General features: G+C 39.5%; 1 protein-coding gene across 1 annotated transcript in view; it reads left to right on the forward strand.

Annotated features, from left to right (window-relative positions):
* The window catches only part of HYDIN (HYDIN axonemal central pair apparatus protein), a 350,217-nt gene that overhangs the window by 21,997 nt on the left and 310,888 nt on the right, over nucleotides 1-17,332 (forward strand). Inside the window, exons 4-8 of the mRNA XM_081335684.1 lie at nucleotides 1,272-1,391; nucleotides 3,358-3,492; nucleotides 4,333-4,532; nucleotides 11,496-11,620; nucleotides 13,123-13,324. Coding sequence (XP_081191810.1) covers nucleotides 1,272-1,391; nucleotides 3,358-3,492; nucleotides 4,333-4,532; nucleotides 11,496-11,620; nucleotides 13,123-13,324 — 782 coding nt within the window. The remainder of the gene's footprint in view (nucleotides 1-1,271; nucleotides 1,392-3,357; nucleotides 3,493-4,332; nucleotides 4,533-11,495; nucleotides 11,621-13,122; nucleotides 13,325-17,332) is intronic.

Consider the following 17,332-nt stretch of genomic DNA (forward strand, 5'->3'; position numbering starts at 1 on the left):
AAAACATTCCAAGTTGGGGAAAAAGTTTATCTGTCAACTAAATATTTACGCCTCAAATTACCCAGCAAGAAACCAGGACCAAAATTCTTGGGGCCTTTTCCCATTGTGAGAATCATCAACCCGGTCTTAGTAGAATTGAAACTCCCCAGACGTTTGGGAAAATTCACCCGGTGTTCCATTGTGGCTTACTGAAACCTTTTCAGGCCTCCACTTTAAGTCCTCCCCCTAAGAAGGCATCTGGACCCCTCGTAGTAGTGGGTCAGACCCATTATGAAGTGAAACATATTCTTGACTCTAGAATCTTTAAGGGAAAATTGCAGTACCTAGTACAATGGAAGGGATACCCATTGTCTGAAGCCATTTGGATGAAATCTAGTGATGTGAAAGCTGACAGACTTATCAAAAGGTTTTATGAGAAACACCCCAACAAACCAAAAGCCAGCCCCTAACGTGTTTTATTTACATTACAGGATCTGTTCTTTTTGTAAGGGGGGCCGGATGTCAATGCTGCAAACATTGACATGTTTTTGCACTGACAATATAAGCGGCAGCTTTTTGCTTTAACTGTTTGGTTTTGAATCACAAAAATGTGGGTGGAATGCAACCGGATGTTTTGACAAGATAAGGGATAGCCGCTTCAGAAGGGAAGTGAAACTTTGTGTGTTAAATTAATTGGTAAATGTGATTCATGACGTGTAAATAAGGGAGGGAAATTCTGTATGATGTGGTGGGTCAAGGGGAGGAGAATTCAGATTCTGACATCCATCCATGAGTGTCGATGCTCCATTTCTGCTCATTATAGACTTTTTAGAAGAAATAATCATGCAGTACTCTTTGAGGTGTCTTTTTAATCAGAACCATGACATGGATATTGCCATATCCTAAAAGTGGTACAATGGGTGAAAAGATTGAAAAGCCCTGTTCTGGGCTATCCAGCAGTCAGAGTTTTCCTGTGGGAAAAAGCTTTCTGGCTGTATATCTGCCTTGACCACAGCCCTTCAAAGCCCCAGAGACTTGCCAGGCCCCCACATGGCCAGAGCTGAGAGAGTCTCCAGGTGTGGCTTCACTTACAAAGGTAGCTGCGAGTAACCTGAATTGTTGACTGTGGCTGAGTTTTAAACTCTCCTCACTTTTCGGTCAAGTTCTGTTTTGGTCTATTTGATCTTATTGCCAATGTTAGCTGCTCTTTACCTGATGCTGTAACAGTTATAGATGCAATGTAACTGCGCTAAGCAACTCCAGCATTTCCATCTGTTGCTCTGCATCTTCAGTTCTCCTCAGTTGATCTGGACCGGACTCTGTTTCAACCATTCCCATCAGAAGTGGTTTTTCAAAACTATGCCCCCTGCGAGCTCTACGAAGTACCACTGATCCTGCGGAACAATGACAAGGTAGCCTTCATCAGCAGACTTGGGATAAAGTCTGTGGGGAGAGTGGGTCATGGGAGGAAAACCTTTGAGGTTTCAAAGAAAATCTCCAGTTGTAAGCTTCTTATAATTCTTTGAAACCTAAAAGAGTTTCAGATGAGATGAATGTATTTTCCAGAAATATATCACAAGACAAAATAATTACAAATTAAATGATCTTAACATGTTGTGCAATTCTTTGCTTAGCTGAGAAAAAATGATGAGAAAAATAACAAGCATCAGAATAATTTTGCACTGCATTTTATTGATGTAAAGTAAGTTACTACAAAATCTGGAAGGAAACTAAGTTGCAAGATAATGCTGACAAGTTCTTTCAAGAGAAAGATTTAGTTTCTGGATGAGAGAGTTGAGGAAATGCAGCAAACCAATTCTGCACATGATACAAAGCTAGCGTGGGTAATTAATACTTGAGAAGGAAAAAAGTTTTAAAAAACTCCAATACAGTGCTGGAAGTAAACAAATAAAATGAAACTTAACAAGGAGAAATGTAAAATCATGCATCTTGTTAGGAAAAATGAAAGAAATATGTGCAGATTAGGGAAAATTTGCTCAAGGGCAGCACTCAAGAGGAGGACTTTGGTGTACTGGTGCAGGAGTCCCCAACCCCCAGTCCGTGACCCAGTACTGGACCATGGCATGCCAGCAACTGGTCTGCACAAACAAGCAAAGCCCCATCTGCGGGATGCAGAGAGCACACAAAACCACCCCCCATCCAGTCCACAGAAAAACCTCTCTCCATGGAACCGGTCCCTGGTGCCAAAAAGTTTGGGGTACTTGTATTAGTGTACTAATACAAGTCCAACATGTTTCAACAGTAGAAGGGCAATTACATCTTTAAAAATAATTCTTATTGAATTTTTAAAAAAGACAATACAAACTAAACACAGAAAGGAAAATAAAAATAAAGAGAAAAGAAAGTGCAAGAAAAAAAGGAAAGAAAAAAACAGGAAAGAATAAAAACAGGGAAAAGAAATATTTAAAGAAGTGACTTCCAATCATCATAAAAAGTACAAGGAATAAGTTTTCACCCCGAAAGATTACATGCAGGTATCTCTTCTTTCCCTTCACTGGAAATTTTCAAATAGGCTGGATAGGAGATGGTGTACTTAATCTTGCAGTGGAGTTGATGACCTCTGTTGGTAATGTAGCTTGGATTTTTTTCAGCCACTTTGTCTCCAGTTTTGTTTTCTTGAGACTAGGTGTGTAAAACAACACAAACCATGTAGAGTTAACAGAATAACATAGTTAAAAGGGACCTTGGAGGTCTTCTAGTCCAATCCACTCCACAAGCAAGAGCCCTATCCCATTTCAGATGAATGGCTGTCCGGCCTCTTCTTAAAAGCTGCCAGTGATGAAGCACCCACAACCCACAAGCTGTTCCACTGGTTAATTGTTCTCATTGTCAAGAAATTTCTCCTTAGTTCTAGGTTGCTTCTCTCCTTGATTAACTTCCATACATTGCTTCTTGTCCTGCTTTCTGGTGCTTTGGAGAATAAATTCTTCTTTCTGGCAGCCTCTCAAATATCAGAAGACTGTTATCATGTCACTGTCTATCATGTCACTGCTATCAAGTTAGTTTAGTTGTGCATGACTCTGCTTGCTCTGGCTTAAATGTAAGTCTCTTGTAAATTGAGTGGACTATGTAATTCTATTTGGTGTCCTCACCACACAGATCCCAGAATTGATCCAGTGGCAACAGGATGATAGAATTACAGTGTAACAATAAAAAGGACTGTCCTTCTATTCCCATTTGCCCTGGGCATTTTTTCTTGCTCAACATGCCTGCTTCCTATGTCTTGACTTATAGGGGGGTTAAATACTTTAATTGTCACCAGCCCCCCATTTACCAAACAGAAAACCCACTATTTTCTTGTGGTCTTGACTTAATCTTTCACTGAATGTCTCTCTTAATTCCCCCCATTTCCTGCAGATCCCAAGGCTGGTGAAAGTTGTTTGTGAGAGTTCACCTTACTTCAGAGTCATCAGCCCCAATGATGTGTGCAACAAAGTCGCACCCGGCATGCCATCCACATTCCGCATTCTCTTCACTCCTGAGGAGAACAAGGTGACCTTTTTCTGATACACTGTTGTACAGAGTCATTCTCTATGAATATACCAACCCCCTTCTTCTGTTTCCCCAGGGTCTCTCTGTCATAATGACTACAGAACTGGCAGACTGAATGCATGAATCCTAGCATTACGAAAACATAAATCTGTGAAACACAACATGTGTGTGTGTGTGTGTGTGTGTGTGTGTGAGAGAGAGAGAGAGAGAGAGAGAGAGAGAGAGAGAGAGAGAGAGAAGGATAAGATGATGGAAGCAATGTTATAATGAAAGTAATGCGTATACAAAGGAGGCATATCTTGGATCACAATAATGCTTCCTTCACCTTGTCTTACTTCCCCGTACCTTTTTGGACACTGCTGTCTTCAAAAAAGATGACAGAGAATTAGTTTTACAAGAGAAGACTGACAGAAGCTGATTTGACACATCTTGCTTAGCATAATTGTTTTGGTTTAGTTAACACGTATGAATAGAGCCATGGGTTATTAAGCCAGCCTCAATAGTAGGCTTTGCACTTGTATTGACTCTATCTATATACAATGAATATCTGTATTGCAAGAAGATTGCTGAATATTTCAAACTTACCATGAGTGTGTGGAGATTTTCTGTACTTCCCTATGCTTGCCAACCATGTTTTTTCCCATAACACTAATTTATACATTGCCTTTTACGCTATAAATTTTTCACATCTCCTTTTGAGAAACTCATCATGTCCAATGACCAGGATTCTGGTCCCAAGCGTGGTCATAAGTCGAGGACTACCTATCTGCAAGGGCTCTGAACTCCTCTGTAAGGGTCATTGTGGGAGTTCTCATTTTTCACATTCTTCTTTCTACTCAGGATTATTTCCATGAATTAACTTGCATTACTGAGAGAGAAAAATTCATTGTCCCAATCCGAGCAATTGGTGCCAGAGGCATTTTGGATTTCCCAGACCAACTGAATTTCTCCACATGTCCTGTCAAGTACAATACACAGAAAACCCTGCTTGTTCGGAACATTGGAAACCGAGAGGCCTACTACCAGATTACCACCCAGAGGTGAGGGCTCGAATTTTCTCCCAAAAGATCAGTAATAAGTCTTTTATCTTTCAGAGACTTGACAGATTTGTAGTGCAGACTTTCACCAGCTACAGAAAACCTCTTTTGTGCTATGTTGGAAAGTGCCCACCCTGAGCTGGAAATGCTCTCTTCTATCCAATCCTGGGGGCTTTCAGCAGCACTTTGCCTCCTCCAAAACAGTGGTTCTGCTCAAGTATTCCAGCAGGCCATGGATTCAAGTGAGTGTGGCTCTTGTTCACACTTGCCACCTTCCTTGCCACCTTCCTTGCCACCTTCCTTGCCACCCTCCTGAGTGGGTCAACCCCCTCCTGTGCTTCCAAATGAGGCAAGCAATGGTTTAGCACTAATATAGCAATGAAAAGGGGGAAGAGACATCATGAGAAGACTAAACTCCTCTGAATGATGCTTCTTTGAAAGCCAAGGTCTACCCTCTCTTGTGATTGTACATTTTCAATGGAAGGGGCAAGGGAAGATTGGAGCAGGGAATCGGGCTTAAGGAAATGAGGAGGAAGCTGGAGAGACCAAGTGTCAGAAGGCAGTTAGGGGTCTTTGGTGCTCCCTAAGCTAGGTTGTTTTCTTGCAGACATTTCGTTACCCAAACTAGGTAACATCAGTCATAATATTATCTAGTTTGGGTAATGAAATTTCTGCAAGAAAACAACCAAGCTTAGAGAGTATCAAGGAGATCTCATTTCAATCCTGAGCTACAAATCTATTTCCTTTATATACTGTTTATATAGTTGTTTCCTAAAGCCGCCCAGAGTCACGTGTCACGGTTACGATAGATGAAACAGTTAAAAGAACTTCAAGGCAAGAATTCTTCCTTTAAGAACATTTTATTAGGAAATAAAGTATTGGCACTTACATAGTTGAACCCAAAACTGAGATTCCCTCCCCCCAGATACAAAGTAACAAGTTGCAATTCCCACCCCACAAATGCTGTCATAAACCACATTCCCCAATTAATGCAAGATGTGGGCTTTATATAATAATAATAATAATAATAATAATAATAATAATAATAATAATAATAATAATAATAATAATAATAATAATAATAATAATAATAAGAAGAAGAAGAAGAAGAAGAAGAAGAAGAAGAAGAAGAAGAAGAAGAAGAAGAAGAAGAAGAAGAAGAAGGAGGAGGAGGAGGAGGAAGGGACCTTGGAGGTCATCTAGTCCAACCCCCTGCTCAGGCAGGAAACCTTATACCATTTCAGGCAAATGGCTGTCCAGTCTCTTCTTAAAAACCTCCAGTGTTGGAGCATTCACCACCTCTGGAGGCAGGTTGTTCCACTGGTTAATTGTTCTAACTGTCAGGAAGTTTCTCCTTAGTTCTAGGTTGCTTCTCTCCTTGACTAGTTTCCATCCGTTGCTTCTTGTCCTGCTTTCAGGTGCTTTGGAGAATAGCTTGACTCCCTCTTCTTTGTGACAGCCCCTTAGATATTGGAACACTGTTATCATGTCACCCCTCACTCTTCTCTTCGTTAAACTACACATACCCAATTCCAGCAACCGTTCCCCATATGTTTTAGCCTCCAGCCCCCTAATCATCTTTGTTGCTCTTCTCTGTACCCTTTCTAGAGTCTCGACATCTTTTTTACAGCGTGGTGACCAAAACTGGATGCAGTATTCCAGGTGTGGCCTTACCAAAGCATTGTAAAGTGGTATTAGTACTTCACTTGATCTTGATTCTATCCCTCTGTTAATGCAGCCTAGCACTGTGTTGGCTTTTTTGGCAGCTGCAGCACACTGCTGGCTCATATTGAAGTGATTGTCTACTAGGACTCCGAGATCCCTCTCACAGTTACTACTATTGAGCAAGGTACCACCTATACTATACCTGTGCATTTGATTTTTCTTGCCTAAATGTAGAACCTTACTTTTTTCACCATTGAATTTCATTTTGTTAGATAGCGCCCAGTGTTCGAGTCTGTCCAGATCCTTCTGTATCTTAAGCCTATCTTCTGGAGTATTGGCTATTCCTGCCAGCTTGGTGTCGTCTGCAAATTTGATGAGTTCCCCAACTATCCCCTCATCCAAATCGTTAATGAAGATATTGAAGAGCACTGGGCCCAGAACAGAGCCCTGGGGCACCCCACTACAGACTTCCTTCCATGTAGATGCAGTTCCATTGAGGACCACACACTGAGTACGGCCTGTCAGCCAGCTACGAATCCATCTGGTGGTGATGCTATCTAACCCACATTTTTCTATCTTATCAAGTAGTAGGTTGTGATCTACTTTATCAAATGCCTTACTGAAGTCCAAGTAAATTATATCTACAGCATTCCTCTGGTCCACTAATTTTGTCACTTGGTCAAAGAATGTAATAAGATTTGTTTGACAAGCCCATGTTGACTTTTAGTGATGACTTTGTTTGCATCAAGGTGTTCGCTGATTCGTTGTTTGATTATCTTTTCCAGAATCTTCCCAGGTATTGAAGTCAGGCTGATAGGTCTGTAGTTTCCTGGATCTATTTTTTTTCCCTTTTTTGAAGATGGGAACTACATCAGCTCTCTTCCAGTCCTCTGGTAGTTCCCCAGTGCTTCAGGATCTATGAAAAATATAGCTCAGTGGTTCTGAGATCACGTCTGCCAGTTCCTTGAGAACTTTGGGGTGTAATCCATCTGGTCCTGGTGATTTGAACTCGTCTAGGCTGGACAGGTGTTCACTTACCATTTTTTTGCCTTGCATTTCTATTCTGTTTTTTATGGCACTGGTTTTGGTAGGTTGGACTGTTTTTTCCCTTTGTGTAAAGACAGATGCAAAAAACGAGTTAAATAGTTTTGCTTTCTCCCTATTGCTTGTCAGCTTCTTGCCACTTTCCCCCACTAATGGACCAATCATTTCCTTAATTTTTTTCTTGTTTTTTATATGTTGAAAGAAGCATTTTTTGTTATTTTTGACTTTGGTCGCAAGCCTTAGTTCATTTTGAGCCTTAGCTTTCCTCACTTCATCTTTGCAGGCACGGGCTATTTGCTGATATTCTGACTTAGTTATGTGCCCCTCTTTCCAATTCTTATACTTGTCCTTTTTATCTTTCAATTTATCAGAGAGTTCTTTATGCAGCCATGCTGGTTTCTTTTGAGAGCTGTTATTTTTCTTCTTTGTTGGTATTGTACTAGACTGGGCCTTTATTATCTCACTTTTCAAAATTTCCCAAGCTTCTTGAGTTGTTTTCCCCTTTAGGATTCTCATCCATGGAATTCTTCCCATGGTCTCTCTAAGTTTATTGAAATTAGCTCTTTTAAAGTCCAAGACTCTAGTTTGGCTGTGTTCTATTGCTTGTGCTTCCAGAATGTTGAATTCCAATATTGCATGATCACTTCCCCCCAAGGTTCCTGTGGCTTTGACACTTTCTATCATTTCATCTCTGTTTGTGAGAATTAAATCCAATATGGCTAATCCCCTAGTTCCCTTCTCTACTTTTTGGGAGAGAAAGTTGTCTGCTAGGTTTGACAGGAATCTGTTTGATCTTCCACTTGGTGCATTGTTTGTCTCCCAGTTGATATCAGGGTAATTAAAGTCCCCCATTACTATTGTAATGTGCTTCTTACATACCTTAGTTAGCTGACTAGCAAAAAGTTCATCTATTTCCTCTGCTTGGTTGGGCGGCCTATAGTATACACCTATGGCAATGTCATTTTCCCCCCTTTTATATTGACCCAAATGCATTCAAGTTTACAGTTTTTGTCATTGTTGTGCTCTATTTCTGTAGAGATAAAGTTATTTCTTATATATAGAGCAACTCCACCTCCTCTTTTGTTTAGTCTGTTTCTTTTAAATAGTTTAAATCCCTCTAGCTGTGTGTTCCATTTGTAGGTTTTGTCCCACCATGTTTCCGTAATGGCAACAATATCATATCTGCCCTCATTTACCTGAATTTCTAGTTCACCCTGCTTACTGTTCATACTCTGTGCATTAGTGTATAGACATTTGAGTCCTTTATGACTGACCCTGTGTTTACTTGCTGCATAACTTATGTGGTGCCTGCCTTCCCCTATTTTCTTAGATTGCCGGGGACAGTGATGTTCTGTATCAATTAACTCACTATCCCCATTATTTAGTTTAAATGTTCCTCCAAAAAAGCTGTGATTTTATTGCTAAGTAACTCAGTCCCTTTCTTGGATGGATGCAGACCATCTCTTTTATACATTTTTTCATTGGACTAGCTACAGACATTGTGACTAATATAACCAAAGCCTTCTCCTTTACACCACTCCTTTAGCCACATATTAAATTCTGCTATACGCTGGCCTTTTCCAATTTGCTCCTTATACACTGGTAAAACCTCTGAAAAAGTAAGCCTACAGCCTATTCTGCTAAGTTCCTGCCCCAAGCTCGAAGTCATTCTGCACAGAGAGTACATCTTTTTGGGACAGATCATTAGTGCCAAGATGTACAATAGCCTCCACATCACAGTCCTTGCTGGCATTCTTGATTATTTTGGAAATACGCTTCTTGTCCCTACTGGCAGTAGCACCTGGAAGACACCTGACCTCTTTCAAAACCTCTGTGTCCTTTCCTAAATTTACATCCCTTATAATTGAATCACCAACCAGAAGGTGGCTTCTCTTTTTGGATGCCTTTCTGTTCTTGCATGACTGGTGTGTAATACCCGATTCACACTTCTCCCTGTCGAAAACAAGTTTTTCATCTTGGACCACGATCCCCTGCTTATTTGAGTTATTATCACAGATACCTTTACCTGTCTCCTTAATGTCCCTATTAAGGTCAGAAAGGGCACTGTATCTGTTGTGCAGGGACACAGCGAAAGCTTTGGGTTTATGGTTCACAGATCTCACCCTGCCAGATCCCACGGTTGTCCACACTGCCCTTCTCCTGCAGGATCTTTGTGGTAGAGGGGGCTGATAGCATGGAGGCTCAGTAGGGTAGAAGGGCTGAACTGGACACCTAATTTCTGCCTGAAGAGCAAAGATTACAGACCCTAGATAAATAATCTGTCCTTGTAGACGAGTGATTTGTTTACAGATAGGACAGTTTCCAAGTTTGAAAAGGGTACTGCGAAAGACAGCTGCAAAATAAGTGTTGCACTGAACTAAGCCAGACATGCTGAGTTACAACAAATCTCAGATGCACTTGCCCTGAATGTACCGCTGCTGTTTTTGGGTTTTAGTTATATAATTCGTGCGCCGTTAGGCGCGCAGGCCACTACTTTTTTGGTGCAGCCCCTTCCAAAACTTACAGCATGTAGCACTTCCCAGCAGCTCTGAACAACTGAAATTCTGCTGGAAAGCGATGGAGATCCAATCAGGGCCTGCCAAAACCTTATCAGACAATGTCCTTGAGTTCCCACACTTCTACATTGTTATGGCTAACTATGGCATTTAGCCCATCCCCCCTTCTACATCTGAACTCTAAAAGAAGAGAAAAGGCACGTTAGAAGCAAAAGTAAAAATGGCTGTTGATTCTCAGTTGTCAGAACGACAACATCCATTGTCACAGCGTTGACATCACGTTAGATTGAGAAGGATGACATATAAATTTAATAAGTAAAATAAATATTAAAACAATACTAAAAACCCTGAACAATTTTCTATTTATTTCTATTAAATTTTATTCTATTACTTTCAATTCATTTCTGTCTTGATCATTTAGAATTTTATTTTTGTGTTCTACAAAATTGACTTCCAATTCATCCTCAATGTTTATTATTTATGTTTCAATTTATTTTTCTTGCCATGATTTATACCCTAGGTGATTCATGAATCAAATCATAATAATACAAACCATAAACACCAAAATAAATTCCTTTAAACACAGTAAGCTTTAAAATAGCTCACTGCTGATCAGCTAGGAAATGAAGTATGGTTGGACTTAATTGAAAAACCATAGTTTAAGCCTCTTCCAAAAGCTGGCTAAAATAGGGGCTAGCCAGATACATCAGGGAGTTAGGGCAAGTAATGGAGAAATATTTCTTCCAGGCCCCTTTATCCCCAAGCTGAGCAAACTTGAAGCATTCCTTTGCAAGCAAAATGACAACCCAGCGTCTCATAGTTCACATGAAAGAACTATGTGGGTCTCTTTTGAGAGAGTGTCCCTCCTTTGCTACCTTGTTTGAGATAGCCAAAGGAAATAATCTGCAGGTGAGCTGAAGAATAGATTCAGCTGAATGTCCTGTTCTGATGGACAGGCATGAGCATGAATGCATGATATCTCTTTGGCCAGTTTGGATTGCAATGGAATGTAAAATATAATGAAATTGTAATGAAAAATGAAGCTCCCAGAGGGCTATGGCAACATCTCCAGGCTGCAGCACAGAAGCATTTATACCTTCAACAGTAACAGAACTTACAGTGTGCTATCCTCACTGGAAGAGTTGGGATACATACAGAGATGTATCTGCCTTGAAAATTACCCATGTTGAACTGTGTAGCACAGTCAGACATGAGCACAAGAAATGTCTTATGACATTTGTATTGTGTATGTGATAAAATGCTTTATGTTTCTGCTGTAAAATATTTTGTAAAATTTGACAAATTTTAATTCTACGGGAATCCTGGGTCCTGGATTTTGGACATATTCTACATTAACCCATGTGAGGTACCTTGTTTGAAAATGGTTGGTCTTACAGTGCAGTGTTTTGCACACTTAATGGCTATACAGAGACAAACAGAATTATAGTAGCAAATAGATAGGGAAAAAACTTGCATCCTGGTCTGTATCTTTGGGGACTGCTGTGTAAAAGTAAATGGAAATAAAACAGGGAAGAATGCTGTGGTTGAGGTGGGGAGACAGGTGAGGTTTGTGCCTCAGTCTGAATGAAACCCTTATCTCATTGTGAGAAGATGAGGAACTTGTAAAGTTCTTGTAGGACTCATCTACTGTTGATTTCACTTTTAGCCACCGTTTGTTTGATGTATAATTTAATCAGGTAAACCTGGCAGTAATAAGGGATGTTTCTTCTTTGAATTACAGACCATTTTCTGTCAAACCCTCCATTGGGACTCTTGGAGTAAATGAAACCACACAATTCACTATTGACTTTTATCCAGAAAAAAGTGGCAACCACTGTAAAGACCTTGTTATACATTATGATACAGGTGAGAACAGGGAAATCAAGATTTTTTTTTCATTTATGGAATCCTGAGATTTCAGAGCCTTTGATCTTAGCAGTGCATCCTACAACTCTTCCTTTTTTAATGCATAATACTAAAATGTTCTGCAATTGTCTTGCATTGCTGGATTAGATTTTTCTTGCGGCTGATGACACTGTAGATAAGCCACTCCCAATGAGAGAAACTCTACCACCTACTCTGAGAACTGTTAGGGAGCAGCTGTCTTCACCCTCTTCCTCTCACACAAAATACCTGCACTGAGCTGCTTCTTATTGTTTTGGAATGCATCCCTTCCCTCCAGGAAACTCAGACTACAGGTAGTCCTTGACTTACAACCATTTTGTTTAGTGACCATTCAAGGTTAACAACGGCACTGGAAAAAGTGACTTATGGCTATTTTTCACACTTACAACTGTTGCAGCATTCCTGTGGTCATGTGATCAAAATTCAAACACTTGGCAATTGATTCATATTTATGATGGTCACAGTGTCTTGGGCTCATGTAATCTCCTTTTGCAACTTTCTGACAAGCAAAGTCAATCGATGAGCCAGATTCACTTAACCGTATTACTAACTTAACAACTGCAGTGATTCACCTAACAATCAGGGCAAGAAAGATTGTAAAATGGGGCATGACTTACTTCACAATGAAAATGCTGGGCTCAATTGTGGTTGTAAGTTGAGGACTATCTGCACGCCATTTCTTCACCTCATGAGAGATCTTGAACTCCTTAGGGTTTCTCCCAGAGCAGGGGTGTCAAAATGGTGACCAGCAGCCTAGCTGCATCACACGCAGGCCATGCCTACCCCAGCTCCACAAAGGCAAAAAACATGATACATCACGATACGTGACACAGTTGTGAGCATTGCACACTTTGCTCTTGTTTGCTCTTGGTTGGGGATTCTGGCTCCACTGGTATATAATCTTCTTGATGTGGATATGGATTTCCATTTTGGAAATAGTTTGGTGGTCTTTTCAAGTTTCATGAGCATCAACAATTGCTTTTCAAAAATCTCAAAAATTTGCTTTGTTTGATCAATGACATATTGCCACATCCTGTGTTGTGTGAAGATCAAACTTTGATAATCCATATTCAGAATGCTGTTTTTTAAATAAAGCAGAACCATCCACACTCACACCTGATTATCACCCCATTGATTAAAACAACTGACACTAATTTCCCCTTCAAATGAACTGATAATCCTAAAGGTTCATTTACTTACACAAGCATAATGTTTTTGACTTATTTAATGAATTCTCTGTCTATATTTTGGATGTGTGTGTGAATGTTTTTGGTCATATTTGTGCAGAAATACTGAACATTCAAAAAGGTTCACAAGTTTGGTTGTGCTAACAAATTAACTTAAAGGATATGGTTCTTTGCTTGAATTACTGTAAAATAAAATCATGTTTTGTGAAATTAAATGCTTTTTATAAAAGACAGACTTAACTTAATTGATTCTTAACAATTTTCTGACTTTCCAAGGAGAAGACATTCATGTCAGTTTGTATGGAGCTGCTACAGATGTCAATGTGAGACTGGATAAGAACTCCTTGACAATTGAGAAGACTTACGTTACTTTAGCAAACCAGAGGTCTGTGGTCATACACAATCGCAGTGATATCATTGCACATTTTCAGTGGAAAGCGTTTGCAACACAAGAAAAGGACGAAGAGAAAAAACAGACGTAAGTTTGGTATTATATCTTATTTTTGAGTAATGGTCCAGGAATACATTTTTGTGCACAGTAATCTATTTATTAAATTTGTTGCAGATTTTGCAACACATAGCAGTTTATACTATATTTTTTGTGTTTCATGGTTTTATCCATTTGCAGAATTCTATATTTCTCCTTATTTTATTTCATCATATTCATTTCAACACTCTTCTCAGCCTGCTTGTTGAAAATGTTCTTTATTAAGAAGCAGTCTTGTCTTTTCCTGCAGATAATAATGGCTGAATACTAGACTTAAAAATACGTTATGACAAAAATGTACTTCATTTTATAGAGATCTAGACATTTTTGTCTTTATATCCTAAAACATCACTAGAGAATAATCCTTTGCAAGCACAAGGAGAAAAAGAACCAGAAAGGCTTTTTCAAAGGCATCACATCATTGTTTAAAGATTTACATTTTTTTGGTTCCACACTTAGGAGCTGATGGTTGGTTTGATGAGGGCAGCATCCTAAGCAGATGTTTTTATGCAAGGGAAAAGAGCGCTGAAAGATTACAAAGAATGATTCTCTAATCACTTCTGCTAGTTCCTTTAATATAATCTACCTGCCCATGGAGTCTTGAATTTGTTTAAATTAGTTAAGTATGGTCTGGGATTGTAATAAAGATAGATTGTTTATCATAGAATCATAAAATCATAGAGATGGAAGAGACTTTAGTGGCCTTCTAGACCAACATCTTGTTTAGGGCAGGAATTCTCATAACCTTAGAAAAAATTACTGCCAACCTTTGTTTGAAAACCTTGAGTGACAAAACATCCATAACCCCACGAGGCAGGCTGTTCCACTGCTTAATTCCTCCTGATTTTGAGTTTGAATCTCCCTCAGTAAAGCTTCTATTCTCTAAAGGTCCTTGTCCTCCCTTTTAAGAGCTCTGGGGAATAAATCATCTTTCAAGCATTCAGTGGGGCATGGAAAGATAGATACAAAATAGAAGTTTAAAAGTCCTGCTTTCTCACCCTTATTGATTAGCAATTTACCACTTCGTTCTTGAATTCTTTGATTTTTACTCTTATTTCTAATATTGAAAGAGCACATTTTTGCTGTTTTTGGTATCCCTCAGAAACCTTAGCTCATTTTGAGTTTTAGCCTTCTGGATATAATTTCTGCTGTTTCTGGAAACTCAGAGTCTTAGCAAAATTTCATGGATAAAAATCCTAAAGGGGAAAACAACTCAAGAAACGTGTGAAACACTGAAAAATACAATAATAAAAGCCTAGTCCAACACAATGCCACTAAAAAAAACATCCAAGAAGAAACCAGCATGGTTGCACAAAGATCTCTCTGATAAACTGAAAGACAAAAAGGATAAGTACAAAAAAATGGAAAGATGGACACATAACTAAAACAGAATATCAGCAGATAGCCTGAGTCTGCAAAGATGAAGTCAGGAAGGCAAAGGCTCAGAATGAAAAAAGACTTGCAACAAAAGTCAAAGATAATAATAAAAAAAGTTTCTTTCAACATATAAATAACAAAAAAATATCAAGGAAACAGTCGGTCCAATAAAGAGAGAAGATGGCAGTAGAGAGAAAGCAGAGCTGCTTAACTCATTCTGTGCATCAATCTTCACACAAAAAGAAAGCATAGCCCAACCTACCAAAAAACATAACTGTAAAAAACAGAGAAGAAATAAAAAATTAAAATAAGAAAATGGTAAAAGAACACCTGCCTGACCTGATGGATTATATCCCAGAGTTCTGAAGGGGCTGGCAGATGTTATCTCAGAAGCACTGTATCATCTTTCAAAAATCTTGGATCACTGGAAACACCAGAAGATTGGAAATTAGCTGATGTGATTCCCATTTTCAAAAAAGGGGGAAAAACAGACTCAAAAAACTACAGACCAGTCAGCCTGACATAAATTCCTAGGAAGATAATGGAAAAAATAATCAAAAAACAGATCTGCGAACTTCAGCAAGGCATTTAACAAAGTAGACCACAGCCTATGTCTTGTTAAGCTAGAAAAATGTGGGAAAGACAGCATCATCACCAGATGGATTTTTAACTGGCTGACAAACTGCACTCAATGAGTAGTCCTTAATGGTACTACATCTACATGGACAGAAGTAACCAGTGGGGTACCACAAGGTTCTATCTTAAGCCCAGTACTCTTCAATATGTTCATAAACAACTTAGATGAGGGAATAGAAGTTTAACTCATCAAATTTGCACCTAACACTAAGCTGGCAGGAATAGCCAGCACCTCAGAAGACAAGCTCAGAATCCAAAAAGATCTTGACAGAATTGAACAATGGGCCCTATCCTTGGTGGAGCAGTGGGCTAATGCCTCCTTAAGTAACACCAGCTGCCTGCAATTAGTGCAGGTTCGCATCCCACCAGGCTCAAGGTTGACTCAGCCTTCCATCCTTCCGAGGTAGGTAAAATGAGGACCCAGATTGTTGGGGGCAATTAAGCTGACTTTGTAATAATGCCGCTTGGGGTGTGTGTGAAAGCCCTAACAAGCAGGCATATACATAGAATGAAGGCTACTGCTAAGCTTGTAAGCCGCCCTGAGTCTTCGGAGAAGGGCGGGATATAAATGGAATTAAAAAAATACTATTTAATGTGAAGAAAAACAAGGTTTTACACTGGAGAAGGAAAAACCAAAGGTTAGGTGCGACCTTGCTCAAAAACACTAACTGTGAGAGGGACCTTGGAGTCTTAATGGACAATCACTTAAACATGAGCCAGTTGTGTGCGGCAGCAGCCAAAAAAGCTAATGCAATCCTTGGTTGTATAATCAGAGACATAGAATCAAAATCACGTGAAGTATTAGTACAGCTTTATAAAGCCTTAGTATGGCCACATCTGGAATACTGCATTACGTTTTGGTCACCACATTACAAAAAAGATGTTGAGACTTTGGAAAAAGTGCAGAAAAGAGCAACTAAGATGATTAAAGGCCTGGAGATTAAAACATATGAAGAATGGTTGTACGATTTGGTAATGGCCAGTCTAGAGAAAAGAAAGACTTTGGTGACATGATAGCAGTATTACAGTATTTGAGAGGCTGCCACCAAAAAGAGGGGGTCACGTTATTCACCAAAGCACCAGAGGGCAGGACAAGAAACGATGGAAACTAATCAAGGAGAGAAGTAACCTGAAATTAAGGAGAAACTTCCTAACAGGACAATTAACCAATGGAATAGCTTACCTTCGGACGTTGTCAGTGCTTTATCACTGGAGGTATTTAAGAAAAGACTGGACAGTTACTTGTCTGAAATGATATAGGGTCTCCTGCTTGAGCAGGGGCTTGGAATAGAAGGTCTCCAAGGTCCCTTCCAGCTGTATTCTGATCCTTCTCTTCTTTAGTTGCCTTCTTTCCATTTCCTGTTACACATCTCTTTCTCTCTTTGGCTTTTGGGAGAGCTTTTGAATATATCTATATTGACCTTAAAATTCTTTCCTTTTTTTTTCTTGTGTGGGGTTTTATTTGAATGCAATTCTGCCCTCCCTATTTCCTTTTATGAGAGCTCTTTTAAGTCTAATGGCTAAGGTGCTGGACTGGAGAAGGGACACTTGAATCCTGTCTCTCTTTTAGTCTGGGTATTGTGTAGTGGGTTCTGGAGAGTATAAATGACGCCATGCCGATGAGTACAACATAACAGCTCTTTATTTGATGGACGTGACTGTACTTGCTGGCTAGGGGTTACCTGTACCCTTTATATACCTTGCCAGGTATGCAGTCAGCCAATCAGTTTGAACCTCTACTTCCCGCTAAACCATTTCCCGCCAGAACGGTTACAGTTCAACGGCTTCTAGTGGTGACTGTTATACAAGTGTTTCTTTAACCCTAATACATAACACCCCTTCCCCCTTAATGATTAAACAATATAACTTTATACAACAGATTTATATTCTCTTTCCACATCCTGTGCTACATTGGAGGATTGCCCCCCTTCAAGGTTATAACAGCAAACCCTTATGTAAGGATTTTTTACTTACTCCAACCTCCAC

The sequence above is a fragment of the Vipera berus genome (assembly GCF_964194415.1).
Source record: "Vipera berus genome assembly, chromosome: 10".
Taxonomy (NCBI): domain Eukaryota; kingdom Metazoa; phylum Chordata; class Lepidosauria; order Squamata; family Viperidae; genus Vipera; species Vipera berus.